This window comes from Alexandromys fortis, unplaced genomic scaffold (genome assembly GCF_014885135.2).
Source record: "Alexandromys fortis isolate MF-2015 unplaced genomic scaffold, M_Fortis_MF-2015_v1.1 scaffold_99, whole genome shotgun sequence".
Classification (NCBI taxonomy): Eukaryota; Metazoa; Chordata; class Mammalia; order Rodentia; family Cricetidae; genus Alexandromys; species Alexandromys fortis.
The window spans coordinates 1-14,401 of NW_026067982.1; the positions used below are offsets into that span (position 1 = coordinate 1).

The following is a 14,401-nucleotide window of genomic DNA, read 5'->3' on the forward strand; positions in this document are numbered from 1 at the left end:
AGAGAGAGAGAGAGAGAGAGAGAGAGAGAGAGAGAGAGAGAGAGAGAGTAGTTGGGTTTGGTGGTACACACCTTTAATCCCAACACGTGGGGAACAAGGTAGACGGACCTCTGTGAGTTCAAGGTGTGGTGGCACACACCTTTAATCCCAGCACTTGGATGTCTTCCCCTCTCCCACAAGGCCCCCTTTTCCTTTAGAAAGGTCAGCAGAGAAGCACTGAAACATTAAAAACAACAAAGTGAGTAAGTGTCAGAATAAGTGCCTGATTTACACGCATGGATATCCTGGTTCTCAAACTTTTGCCTATAAGGTGGAAGCCCCCCATCTTCACTACTACCCCATCCTCTCTGTTGGTGGTTTCCAACCACACCTACAACGACAGGACTCGTTCTTGTTACACACTCCCCTGCAACTATAGCTCTTGGCGTTGTACAACCTAAAGACAATGGTAGGAGCTAGTGTGTGTATTCAGCACATAAACGACTCCAGCATTATTGAAGGTACTGCATCAACTTTGACACTTTTGAGGGAGTGTCACTCATCTTAGATGCTGGGTGTAATCCCTGGGTATTTGACAAAACAAAGAATTTTCCCATTGTCACATAGCAAAGTTCAACACCGCTACTGAAATTCTGATGTCTAAAAATGTGAATGTTTCTTTCATTCATGTGTCCATTTAATTCACAAATGTCCCTCTTGAGACTAATTTTCCATTAACAACAAAACAGAGAATAATCTACCAGAGTTGCAAACAGACCAGGGCAATACTCACAGTAGCACACACTAATGCAGTCCATATTTGACACAGGCATCTAGAAAACTTTTAACATGAACACCATAAAAGATGGATTTACATATAGGAGTATAAAGAATGTGACCAAATGTTGGGGCACAGTAGAGTGGCGGGGCATTTACCTGGCTTAGGTAAGGCTTGGGGACTGTGCTGCTCAGCACCACAAAACAAGACAAAAACAATTAAAATCCAAACAAAACCTCAGACATGGTAAATTATGTGATGTTAAGACTCAACAGTTAAGAATGTTTACTACTCTTGCAGAGACCCAGAGTTTGGTTCTCAGCATCCACGATGGGTTACCCATAGCCACCTGCAACTCTGGTTCCAAGAACTGTGCCTCTGGCCTCCACAAGCATCTGCACCCACATTTACAAATGGGGGGGGTGTGGAGAAATGAGGATGGAGGGAGGGAGAGGAGAGGAGAGAGAAAGTGAGATTTTAAGAAACAATTATAAAGCACAAATTTAAACATAGAGGCAGAATTTTAACTCCTCAGTGATTTTATTTCATGATGAAAATCTCAGACTTGGGAAACGTTACACTGCTGGCTGAGGAAATCATTGATAATTTCTTGTAGCGATCGACATGATTTTGTTCATTGTGTGGCTCCATTTCGTATGGAATGAAATCAATTTTTTTTATAGGAGATTGTTTCCCTCTGGTGTCTAAGTTTTTATTGCTCTTGAAATTCCACCCAAAAGAAGTGACACCAAGATAAGAGCCATACGAGTAAATAAGACAAGTAATATCCTGTTCACACTCACACGTATTTTGGCTCGAAATCTTTTCTTAGAGGAAATTGTAGGGCCACTGTCTGGACTGCCACCTGCTCCTCTTTGTTCACAGTGTGGTGGCTGCCAACCTTGCATACAGTGACAATTGCCTCTGTTGTTACATACCCCTCTGAAATTACAGTTGCTGATGTTGCATTTAAAATTCAAGGTTTGATGAAAAACACAGGCTTTGTTTTTACAGTATTTCCCAGGGCCACAGGTTGCACCGTCCACTACAAGCCCCATTTCTGGAACTTCTGTCCCATGGTGTGCATCATACCCAAAGCACTGCTCTTCCTTGATGTCTTGTACCTTTATGTGATGAAATGTAGTGTGCTCACCACCACCAGGAACAAGACTGACACCATCACAATGTAGCAGTCCACAAAAAATACCGTCATCTTGACATGGGAGAGGTTGGCTTCCCCCTCGCTGTTTCTTCACTCCACAGTTTCCAAATCGGTCACCTATGGTATTTAATTTATAGCATATTGGGTTAGCATCCTTAACTTCATATCCAAAAAGAGCTTGGCACTGCAAATTACGATCACTGCAATTTCCTGACATGCAAACTGCTAGTGGTGAGCAGGGAGTTCCGTCCTGGATGTAAAAATTTTCCGGGCAATTCTGGGAGATTCCATTACAGTATTCCGGAAGGTCACAAATGCCAAGTTTGTCTCTGCACAAAGTTCCAAATGGTGCAAATGCACACTCTTTACAGCAACCTCCTATATTACAAGTAGTGCCCTGAGTAAAGACGCAAGTGGTTGTACAGCACCTGTTGAAGGCACACTCTTTCAAGGAGCCGCAGTCACATTCCTCATCCTCATCCACCTTCTTATCTCCACAGCGAGGAGCTGCATATTTAAAATTGTCATATTGAACACGATTTTCACTCAGGCATTCATCCCATTCATGGATCCTCTTATGTACTACAGCTTGGGAGCAATTACTTAACATATCCGTGAGAAGGGGATATTCACGCATGAGACAGTTGCTTCTTCTGAAACAATAACAGCCTGGAGCATCATGCTGTAAACCAATAACGTGACCGTTTGAGTGAGACATAACCACGGCTGTCATAAACACGTGGCGCCTTTCAGCATTTACATATGACACTGCCCGGTTGTGCTGGCACAGAGTGTTACTCTGACCCATGTATTCATGTTGTTGAATTCTAAATCCTGTTAAAATGACTGAAGTGGAGGCCTGTAACTCATGATGAAATTTTGATTTATAATTACCAAATGAGTCCAAAAGGCTATCAGCATTGTTTGCAGAATTGGTTATATTTATTGGGTCTGTGTCCCAAAGACATATAGCACGTACAAAGACAGCTAGGCCACTTAGCTTGTAAATGGTGTCTGATAGGCTGTTCATAACCAATATAAAGTCAAGCGAACGGGTAAAGTTGTTGATTGCCATAGCTAATCTAGAAGTCATCGTGTAGTGGACTCGGAGTACTTTCACATGCACGCGCCACAAGTAGACTGGAGCTGCTCTGGGACTCCCAACAAGCTTTGTCTCTTCAAGGGACTTATCTGCCTCTGCCACCTGCTCTTCGTTTCTACACCTTTTAGACTCAAGTGATCTTTCTTCCACCACAAGCAGAGAAATTACATGCTCAAATTTGGAAGAAGATGCCAGTGGTTTGATTTCATAAGTGAAGTCATCCACCTGTAGCATGCCATTGAGACCTCCATTGCAGGTGTCTAGTGTGGCCTGGGACCCAGGGACCCCTTCCAGGTAGCTGTAGAAGTAACAGTCTCGAGGAACAAATGGGTAGTCCTCCTGCTCGGCTCCTTGGTCGTTAGTAGTGTATACAGGAAAATTTTCAGGAATCATGTTCTTCTTGAGCTTCATGTGGACCACGTGTCTTTGTCCCCTGAAGCGCATGCTGTAGGTGATCTCGGCTGGCATATCAATTCTACCCATCCTCTGGGGGACCTTCCTGGGAATCACAACTTCAGAGGTAGTGAAGCGCCATTTTGGCGGGCTATGGGAACAGACAGGGCACAACAGTACCCAGAGCACAGATAGCCAGAGAGAACCTCCCAGGAGGACCCAAGTCCAGATAGATGCCCGGAAGGGGGCCATGGACAAAAGCAAATGTAGTCCACTGGGGGCAGACAAGACTAAGATCCCAAAGTTTACACCATGTCATGAGGAGAGGAGAGTGAGGCAAGAGGCTGACAAGCTCTGATGAGTAAAGCCAGAGATGCTGTTACATAACAATGCTGTGCTCAGCCAAGCATTGTGTGCTCAGTGATCTGGAGAGCCTATGGCAAAGGCCCAGGGCTGAGAACAAAGGGGGAGCCACTTGGAGAAATTAGGACATATTTATAGCAAAACACTTATGTCTTTCTAAAGCTTGTATCTTATCTGTCCAGCTAACTTCCTTGGGTTGGAGTTTTCCTTCTAGTACTTTCTGTAATGTTGGTATTGTGGATAGATAATATGTAAATTTGGCTTTGTCATGGAATATCTTGTTTCCTCCATCTATGGTGATTAAAAAATTTGCTGGGTATAGAATCTGGACTTTCAGCCATGATCTTTTAGTTTCTGTAGCATATCTGACCAGGACCTTCAGACTTTTAGAGTTTAAATTGAGAAATCAGTTGTAATTCTGATAGGTCTGGCTTTATATGTAAGTTGGCCTTTTTCATATGTATCTAAATTTTCTTTATTCTGTGTGTTTAGTGTGTTGATTATTATATAGCGAGGGGACTTTTTTTGTTCCAGTCTACTTGGTGTTCTGTAAGCTTCTTGTACCTTCATTGGCATATTATTCTTTATATTGGGAAAGTTTTCTTCTATTATTTTGTTGAATATATTTTCTGTGCCTTTGAGTTGGACTTCTTATCCCTATAATTTTTTAATTTGGTCTTTTCATGGTGTCCCAGACTTCCTGGTTTTTTTTTTTTGTCAAGGATTTAATGTTTTCTTTGACCCCGAATCTAATTCCTCTATAATATCTTTAACTCCTGAGATCTCTCTTTAATCTCTTATAATCTGTTGGTTATACTTGCATCTGTAGTTCCTGTTTGTTTATACACATTTTCCTTTTCCAGAATTCCCTTGGTTTGTGCTTTCTTTATTGCCTCTCTTTCAGTTTTCAAATCTTGAACTGTTTGAGCTGTTTGCTTCGCTTGTTTGTTTTTTCCCCCCTTGGGTTTCTTCAAAAGATTTATTAATTTCTTCTAATTTTTTTGTCTTTTCCTCTGTTTCTTTAAAGAAATTTTTCATTTTCTCTTTAATGGTCTGTATCATCTTCATAAAGTTATATTGAAGGTCATTTTCTTTTTTTAAGATTTATTTATTTATTATGTACACTTCCTTGTATGCCTGCAGGTTGGAAAAGGGCACCAGATCTCGTTACAGATGGTTGTGAGCCACCATGTGGTTGCTGGGAATTGAACTCAGGACCTCCTGAAGATCAGCCAATGCTCTTAACCTCTGAGTCATCTCTCCAACCCGAAGGTCATTTTCTATTTCTCCTTCTCTGTTAGGATGTTCAGGTCTTCATGTTGTAGGACCACTAGTTCTGGTGTTACCATATTGGTCTTTATGTTATTGGATGTGTTCTTAAACTGCCATCTGCCCATCTTTTTCTCCAGTGAGTGCAGGTGGGGCCTGTGGCTTAGGTGGTCACTCTTCTTCCAGGTGAAGGTGGGTCCATACCTCTAGCGAATACTGATAAGGCTCCTCTTCAGGGGCATTCTGGGTCAAGGGTCCAGTGATCACAGATGTGGTGGGGTATGGTATTGGGTGTGTGAAAGCTGTTTGGGGTCTCTGGGGCTTTGAGTGTTTATATTTCTATGTAAATATCATTAGTACTTTGATGGAACTTAATTATATGTTTTGTTTATTCATTTATCTTGTTTTATTTAGAATTTTGAAGCAAATATTTATATATTCCCTTTTACACAATTTTATTCATATTTCTGAAGTTAGTATGGAGCATACAGTACAATTCTCATATTTTGATTTTCACTGAGCTTTCTTCTGAGACTAAGACAAGGAGAGACATAAGGCCAGCACTCTAAGCTCTTGGTCTTCTCTGAGACCTGATGGGATTCTGTGTTTAAAGGCTATCAACGTGCCAAAAACAACTTGCATTAGATTTCTATTGGAATCACTGCTGAAGCCATGTCTTGTATCCATGAAATTCCATCCTTAAAAGAGAAATTGCACCAGGAAAAAAAATCACTATAGGAGGAAGCTGAAAAGGTATTAGAGGGCTAGAAGCTAAATAACTTCGCAGTACATAATGGTACGATTTCCCAGAGGACGAGCTACCCCTTCAGAAAAAGATCACAGTTGGGCTGTGGAAAACTAGATTATTTCCTCACAAGTCTCAGTTTAGGACCTTGAGTGTGAAGGACAGGGTGCTATTTGGGTCGTGCTGGTTATTAAGGAATCAAGGATAGAAGTGTTTCAGAGCTGGTAGATTGGCCTCTTAGTGCTGATACTTTAGGGGCTAGGAAGAACATTCACTGAAAGCCCTAGCAACATGGATCTTGAATGGGAGGATGCTACCCACTTGGATCTGGCATCAAGGCTGTTTGTGGTGTGACCTGATAAGTCTGGTAGGAAGAAAGGGGCATGTCTCGTATTCAGTGTTATTTTCCTAAAAAGTAAAACTACCAGCACCACATATCTGCATCTCCATCCTATTTTTCCTCCTTCTAGTTATTATTCTGGTAGATCCCTCTACAACTAGCCAGATATTGTACCATTTCCCAGGAGCTTGTACACGTTGCTTTCTCTGCAAAATGGATGTCCATGTGTATGGTTTGAAGCTCAGCCCAATATGAATATTTTCTTTCATTTCTGTCTATCCAGCTCTACTTAAGGAAACGTGGCTAAGCTTCTGGGCATTTCTGGTGTGTATACCCATAACATACTGACCTTTATACTTAAACCCAGATTGAACTTTAAAAGTTCTCGTTCAGCTACTTACATAGGATTATTCCCACAGCAAGAAATAGTAACTGAACGAGAAAGGCCAGTGCCATAGAACTTGGATTACCTTCTTGAATACCTCGTTTTATCCACTGATCCTGGTTAAAACTGGGCTTGTATTTGACACTTTTTATTAATTATTGCAGACTCAAATATTAAGACTTTGTGGAAATGAGAAAATTTAGCTCATGGTTGAAAAATCTGGCTACATGACCACTTCGATTTTTATAGTTAGGTACTTTCTGTGACAATGTAAGTCACTTGATATCTATATAATCAGGTAGCAGATTCCTATGCTAAGAGTTGTTTTTAATGATGCTTAATATCCCACCTTTTAATTTTCTATCAGAAGACATGCCTCTTCTAGAGCCCCAGAGATATACACTGTGATTCTAGCCACAAACTGTTTAGCATCTTTTTCTACTACAGATACCATCAGCATCACCCAACTTCTGAGTTCATATGTTTTAGCAAGGCTTCCAATGTAATCACAATCTCTTCTATTTCTGTCTTTATTAATATAATTTCATTATATTAATATATACAAGAGAAAAGATGTATGAGATATCTAGACAATCCGTGTTGTGGCAAATGGTGGCAGAATCATCAGAACTTTAGGTGCTTGAGATCTGTGACCCACACACATTAGCCCAGATTTTGTCACCTATCCCTTATTTACTTTTTATTCTAATCAAAAGGCCATCGTAGCAGTTTGAGTTCTTGTTCAGAAATATCAACTTATTTCTGTGTCCTAAAGTAATAGAAATATTACATAGATAACCCTTTCCCCTGCGTAGTTAGAGTAAGTAGCTGCAGTTACCTCTAGTGAAGGGCCTATATTTGTCATAGTGATGCAGAATACTTTTTCCTAGGTCTGTAATCACTTTTTCATTCAGTGGGTTCCATATCTCAAGCAAGTTCAGGTCCAAAAATGGAGACATATATCAATTAACCTTTTAGAGAAGCATCTGCTTTCTATTTCTCAGTCTGTCTTTTATTTTTTGACTGTTGAACAGCAATGAAGTAATTATTTTTCTTGGTACCCCTTTTATTTTATTCCTAAGGACTCTGAAATCCTTTTATTAGCCCAGTTTTAACTCTCAGTCTGACCTTGGCAGCCTAATGATAGTTGTGATCTCACACTCCACCCCAAGATGAATATGCTTTTTTGTTCTTTGGTCTTTATGTGTCCAGAATCAAACTATCACCATTGATTTTGTGAGATCGATCCCATAGCATCATCCTATCCTATCCTCAACCCTGATGTATAGGGTCAACACTGGATCATTTCATAATTCTAGTGTTCCTGTTACTAACCCTGCCCCCACATGGCAATGATGTGTTCTTTGGATATTCCCAGGGAACATTATTATCATTTTGATCATGTATAATAAATTTATTTTAGCATGTCTATCTCTAAGGCTCCTTTAGGCCCTTTGGTGTAGGAGGTCCTTCTGTCTTTGTGTTGCTTTTATTGGTTAATAAAGAAACTGCTTTGGGCCCTTGATAGGGCAGAATTAGGTGGGGAAGACAGAACTGAGTGCTGGGAGAAGGAAAGAGTCAAGAGACGCCATGGATTCTCCGCCTGGGATGGACGCTGGTTAGAATCTTGCTGGTAAGCCACTGCCATGTGGCAATACACAGATTAATAGATATGGGTTAAATCAAGATGTGACAGTTAGCCAATAAGAGGCCAAATCTAATGAGCCAAGCAGTGATTTAATTAACACAATTTCTGTGTGGTTATTTCTAAGCTAGCTGGGCAGCCAGGACAAACAAGCGGTTCCTCCTCCATCAACTGGTGCTCCAACATGGTCAACTAACTCCAAGTAAAACCTGAGAGGGCTTGAAATGGAACTCTAGACAAAAATAAAAAATTACAGTTTAACATAGCTTCTTGCTGTTTGTTGGTAGCATCCTGCAGCTCCTCTAACAGAGATTTTCCTGACTCAGTCACAGCAGAAAAAAACCAGCCATTGTCAAAGCCTCTCTGTGTGAACATTGCTTTTATTTTATTTTATTTTATTTTTGGTTTTTCGAGACAGGGTTTCTCTGTGGTTTTGGAGCCTGTCCTGGAACTAGCTCTTGTAGACCAGGCTGGTCTCAAACTCACAGAGATCTGCCTGCCTCTGCCTCCCAAGTGCTGGGCTTAAAGGCGTGTGTCACCACCGCCAGGCTAAACATTGCTTTTAGAAACCATTCCAAAAGCAAGCTTGTACCATGTCCTAAATCTGTTGTCAGGGTATAAAATCTCATACCATTGTTGGGCAGTGGTGGCACATGCCTTTCATCCCAACACTCAGGAGGCAGAGGCAGGCAGATGTCTGTGAGTTTGAGGCCAGCCTGGTCTACAGAGCGAGTTCCAGGATAGCCAGGAATACAAATAGAGAAATCCTGTCTTGAAATACTAAAAACTAAAGAAATCCCATACCATTGGAGATTGCCTCAAGCAATGTCACTTTTCCCTTAATAATAACAGTTCTCAGCCTATGGGTCCTGACCCCATTATGGGTTGAATGATTCCCTTATGATATCCTTCATATCAGATATTTACATTATGATTCATAACAGTAGTAAAATTACAGTTGTGAAGTGACAACAAAAGTAATTTTATGATTGGGGTCACCACAACGTGAGGAACTCTATTAAAGGATCACAGTGTTAGGAAGGTTGAGAACCACTGCTTTACAATGTTATGTTTTGCCACTTGGTGAATCCAACTATCCCTTCCTTGACTTTGTGTTTAAGTTGTATTTTCTCTACTTTATTTAAGGTTAGATTAGATTTTAGCTTCCAGGTACTTCAGAGTCTGGTGCAGTAGCAGGAACTTACAATAGGAACTCTGTTGCTGGTAGTGGGTAGAATACAGGTTGCCCTGGTATAAGTTGATGTTCTGGTGACTAATTTGCCAATATTAGTGAACTGGGATGGTGTGCCACTGGAAAAAAAAATCTCTGGTAGACTTGATGCATCAAGTGTCTGAGGTATATTTGTTTTCTATACTGCAGATTACAACAAATTTAGTAGCTCAAAGAAACATGTACTTATATCTTACTTTCTCTAAGTGAAGAGTCTGGGCATGGATTAGCTAGTTCCTTAGATCATAGTCTCATAAGGCTATATTCAAGGTACCTGCTGAGCTGAATTCTCAGAAAAGACATACTTCAAGGCTTCTCTGGTAGAAGTTTCATTTCTTTGCAACTTTGGGAAGTGACTTCTTTGTGCTTATTAATAGAGAAGTGCTCAGTGCTCTACCTCATCTCTGCACTGATTCTAAGAGGGCTAACCTGGTAGGGTAAGCCCACTAATATTGTCTGAGTGTAGTTTAACAGGACATACCAAGGGTGCTTGTGATTATAGGCTCAGTATGCAGAGTAGTCTGCTGGGATGTTGTGGTAACCTCAGGAAATGGGAACTTTAGGTCATTAGGGCATGTTCTTTGAAGGCATTATCTTGATTTTTCACTAGTGGGTTTTTATAAAAGGAGCAAATCTGGGCCCACCACAGTCAGCTAGCCCCTCAACCATGCTTCTGCCACTGCAAGTGATGCCATGGACAGCACACTCAATGGACAGCACACTCAGAGCAAGTCCTGTGTGCACTGGGCTTTTTGTCCTTTCAGCCTCTCAAATTGGGAACTAAGTAAAAGTAACTTCGTTTCCTTCCTAAGTAGACTGTGCCACTTAATTAATTACAGGGATGACAAGTGAAAAAAGGACTAATGGCCCACGCAGGACAATATCCCCTATTAAGCAATGTCACGCTTTTGTCTAGAAGTTAACAGGTCCCAATGAAGCTCAAGGGAAGACCACACAGTGACAGGTACAGGGGAACTTGGGATCAGGAAAGACATTTAAGAAATCAGTTGGGTTTTCCATGTGAACAGTTACAATTGCAAATAATATTTTCTTTATATCCCCTAAAGCATAGTACCACACATTTTTCTCCTCTTAATATTCTGACTGGAATATATAGAACTCTGTTGTGTAGGACACAGAGCTGTAGCATTGTCTGATTTTACTGAGACAATGGAAATTCCACAAGTACTGTATATTTTAAATTCTGTAGAAGTGGCCAGCCTGGTCTACAGAGTGAGTTTCAGAATATCCAGGGCTATACAGTGAAATCCTGTCTCAAATAAAACAAACAACAAAAACCAAAATAAATTGGAAATCATTTATATTTTAAAGAAAGTTCTCTTTTATTATGGTTTGTTGAATTTGTTCATTTATTGTGTATACAGGCTCACATATGTGCATATGAATGTGTTGGTGTGCATGCAGGTATATGGACACTAGAGGTCAATATCAAGTAGTGTCTCTGTTTTGATTTCTAAAGATTTATTTTTATTTTAGGTGCACAGGTGTTTTACCTTTATGTGTGTCTGCATACCACATTATGTATGATGTCCATGGAGGCCAAAAGATGATCCCCTGGAACTGGAGTTATAGATGGTTGTGAGCTCTTGTGGGGGTTCTAGGAATCAAACATGTGTTTCCTGTAAGAGTAGCCGGTACTCTTAACAGCTGAGCCATCTCTCCAACCTCTACACCTTGTTTTGTGAGACAATATCTCTGTAGTGCTCCCAATGCACCCAATGCACCTAGAACTCACCAATCCAGCCAGACTGGCTAGCCAGTAAGCTTCAAAGTGTACTTGCCTTTCCTTCCCTAGTGCTGAGAGTCCAAGCCTGTGTTTCTAAATCTTACTTTCACAAGGGCATTGGATATCTAACCCAGGTCCTCATACTTGTGCAGCAAGTGCTTCGCCAAATAAGTCAACACCCCCAGCTCTGTTTGATGTCTTTTATACTGGGAAGGAATTCAGACTTAAAAACTTCGTTGAGACAGGGTCTCAGCATATAGTGAAAACTGGCCTTGAATTTGTAGTCTAGGTTAGGCTTTGTGATCCTTCTGCCTTAGCCACTCAATTTCTAGGAGTTCATGTGTGGACCACCATTTGCCACTTGAAATTAGTAGAAAAGTTTTCTTTCTTCCACTAAAAAAATTCAAAAACAGATTAAATACAGTGGCACAATCCTTTTGGAATACAACCATCTACTAGGCAAATAGCACAAGAAAAATGACAGCTCCACATACAATTTCACCAGCAAAGCTATGTGAGGAGCTGAGACTTGAAACCCACCCCACACCTCACACATAGGGGGATGTTTGTTATCATGTCAGGGTTACAACTTGCACATTATTCTACAGCTCCCAATGCACCTAGCCAGTCTGTTTTCTTTTCTCCATCTTATCAACCCTACTCAATTTGCTTCACATAGAAACTCCAGTATTCTTGTCTGATTTTATCAGGACTACTGGAGCAGTGTGCCTATTCTAGCCAGTTTAAATCAAAAGTCCACCACAGTGACTTTCTAAAGGAATAAATCTGAATCCTTCCTAAGCTGGAAAGAAACTGCTTCTGGAAGGGTTCTCTGCTATTTCACCTATGGATTGCACATTGCTACTTAACTATGTCTGTGGGAAGCCAAATCCCCAGTCTTCTGCTGTAATTGTTTTCCCAAGGTAGAGTTTCTTTGCAGATTGGCACTACAGAAGAGTTGCTGAATTCTTCTGGAGTTGAGTCTATGTAGTTTGCAATTCTTCTACTTCTATTTTGTGTGTCATAGTTTTGTCAACCTGGAGTAACCTTTTTTCCCTTTTTTTTGATACAAGGTAGTTCTTTGTGTAACAGCACTGGCTTTCCTGGAACTCACTCTGTAGACCAGAATGGCCTCAAATTCACAGAGATCCACTTGCCTCTGCCTCCTGAGTGCTGAGATTAAAGGTGTGCTTATACCATGGCCAACCTGGCTAGTCTTAACAAGTGCTTAGATGATTAATAAAGCATACATTTTGCTATGTATTTGAAAGCATTTCTGGAAATGGTTAGATTATCATGGCTCTGACCTAATGAGTACATTAATCCTCTAAAATGGATAATTTAATGGAATCACTGGGAGGTAGGACCTAGTTGGACCTAATGGTCATGGGGTATACCTTTGATGCTGTTTCTTGTCCTGGCCCCTTTCTGCAATCAGTGGCTCTGCTTTCTGGCCACTTTGATAAAAACTGCCCTGTCCTGCCACACCCTCTCCATGATGGACTGATGTTTCTAAAACTGTAAGCCAAACACATCTTTCCTCTTTTAAGCCTCTTGATGTGGGAACACCTTCAGACAGCAGTCTTTAAGATACCAGCCCACTTGGGCATAACCTCTTATCCTATAAATGCCCATGTAAAGGTTAGCTTTACATGGTAGAATAGGACATCTGAGAAGGGATTGTAGACAAAGAATTCCTAGAATAATGTCTGATGATGGAAGTTACAAAATAATCCCAGACTAGTTCAAAATTATGCATAATAAAGCATTATTTATTTAGGGGTAGACTCACAGATCACAGTCCTCTGCATGAATGGGGAACAGCAGCTGAATCCAGCAGTCAGAAGCGAGAAAACAAGTGCAGGCTTTACAGCTGCATTTATAGTATAAGAGACCACACCCAAGCGGGCTGGTATTTTAAAGACTATTGGATGAAGGACGTCCCACAGCAAATGTCTCCTCTGGGAATGGCAAAAATACAATGTCTCAACCTTCTGGATTATGCAGAAAATGTGGCAGAGGTCAACATTAGATCAATGAATGTAGATCAACAAAAGACAGGCAAGGCAATCCAATACCATCAGGAAACTCCTCGGGGGTCTCTCACAGGCCCCCAAGTCAAACATGATCCAGTCATTTTCAGTCACTGTGGAGGACAGATCTTATCATAAAAATTTAAAAATCTGTTGCATACTGCTCTGGATGATGGGATAAATATGGCAGATGAATCAAAAATTCCAATAGAAAATAGGAAACATATTGTGGCAGACTTCTATAAATGATCAAAGACCAAAGCTAAGAGTGTGTATAAATGACAATGTAATTGAGGGATTACTAGACATGGGTGTAGATGTGATTATCATTACTCCAAAATCTTGACATCTGAATTGCCCTTTTCAGGAGGCAGATGTTCAATTCCTAGGAGTTGGAACCCCATCTCAAGTGAAACAAAGCTCGAGATGAGTTGAATGCACAGGGCCAGAAGGACAAAGAGAAATTCTGAGGCCATATGTGGCTAATATTGCAGATAAATTTAAGGGGTCATGACCTGCTACAACAATAGAATACTCAGATTAACATTTCTGAAGTTCAAAAGGCTTAGGTTTCTGGGAAGAATATTATAAGGTACTATACACAAAGGTCATCATTCAGGCTATATAAGAACACTGAGTAACTAGCAAACTTTTAGAGGTGCCAACAACCCTACCTTTAAAATGGTTAACTGAGAAACTAATATGGGTTAAACAATGACCTTTAGCAGAAGAGAAACTTCAAGCTTTAGAAAAGCTGGTAAAGGAGCAATTAAATGCTTGCCATATTGAAGAATCAACCAGTCCTTGGAATTCTCCTGTATTTGTTGTTAAAAAGAAATCAGGAAAACATAGAATGGTGACAGGTCTAAGAGCTGTCAACAAGGCAATTCAACCTATAGGCCCCCTAAAATCTGGAATTCCTTTGCCTTCCCTATTACCTAAAGGATGGTCTCTTATAGTTACTGATTTAAAAGATTTTTTTCTTCACTATACCTTTACAAAAAAAAAGGACAGAGAAAAAAATTTGCCTTCATGGTGCCTACTTATAATAGGAGATATCGATGGACCATCCTCTTACAGGGAATGCTCAATAGCCCCACTCTGTGCCAATACTTTGTAAGTCAGCCATTGGAAATAATACTAATGTAAACAATTTCCTAAATCTATAATTTATCATTACATGGATGACATATAATGTCATCTGATTTTTTTTTTTTTTTTTTTTTTTT

General features: G+C 40.4%; 1 protein-coding gene across 1 annotated transcript; it reads right to left on the reverse strand.

Moving 5' to 3' along the window:
- Window positions 1-1,461: 1,461 nt before the first annotated feature.
- On the reverse strand, window positions 1,462-3,666 carry LOC126511446 (disintegrin and metalloproteinase domain-containing protein 29-like). Its single transcript, XM_050158604.1, has one exon. The coding sequence runs from the start codon at window positions 3,664-3,666 to the stop codon at window positions 1,462-1,464; it is 2,205 nt and encodes a 734-aa protein (XP_050014561.1).
- Window positions 3,667-14,401: the final 10,735 nt, after the last annotated feature.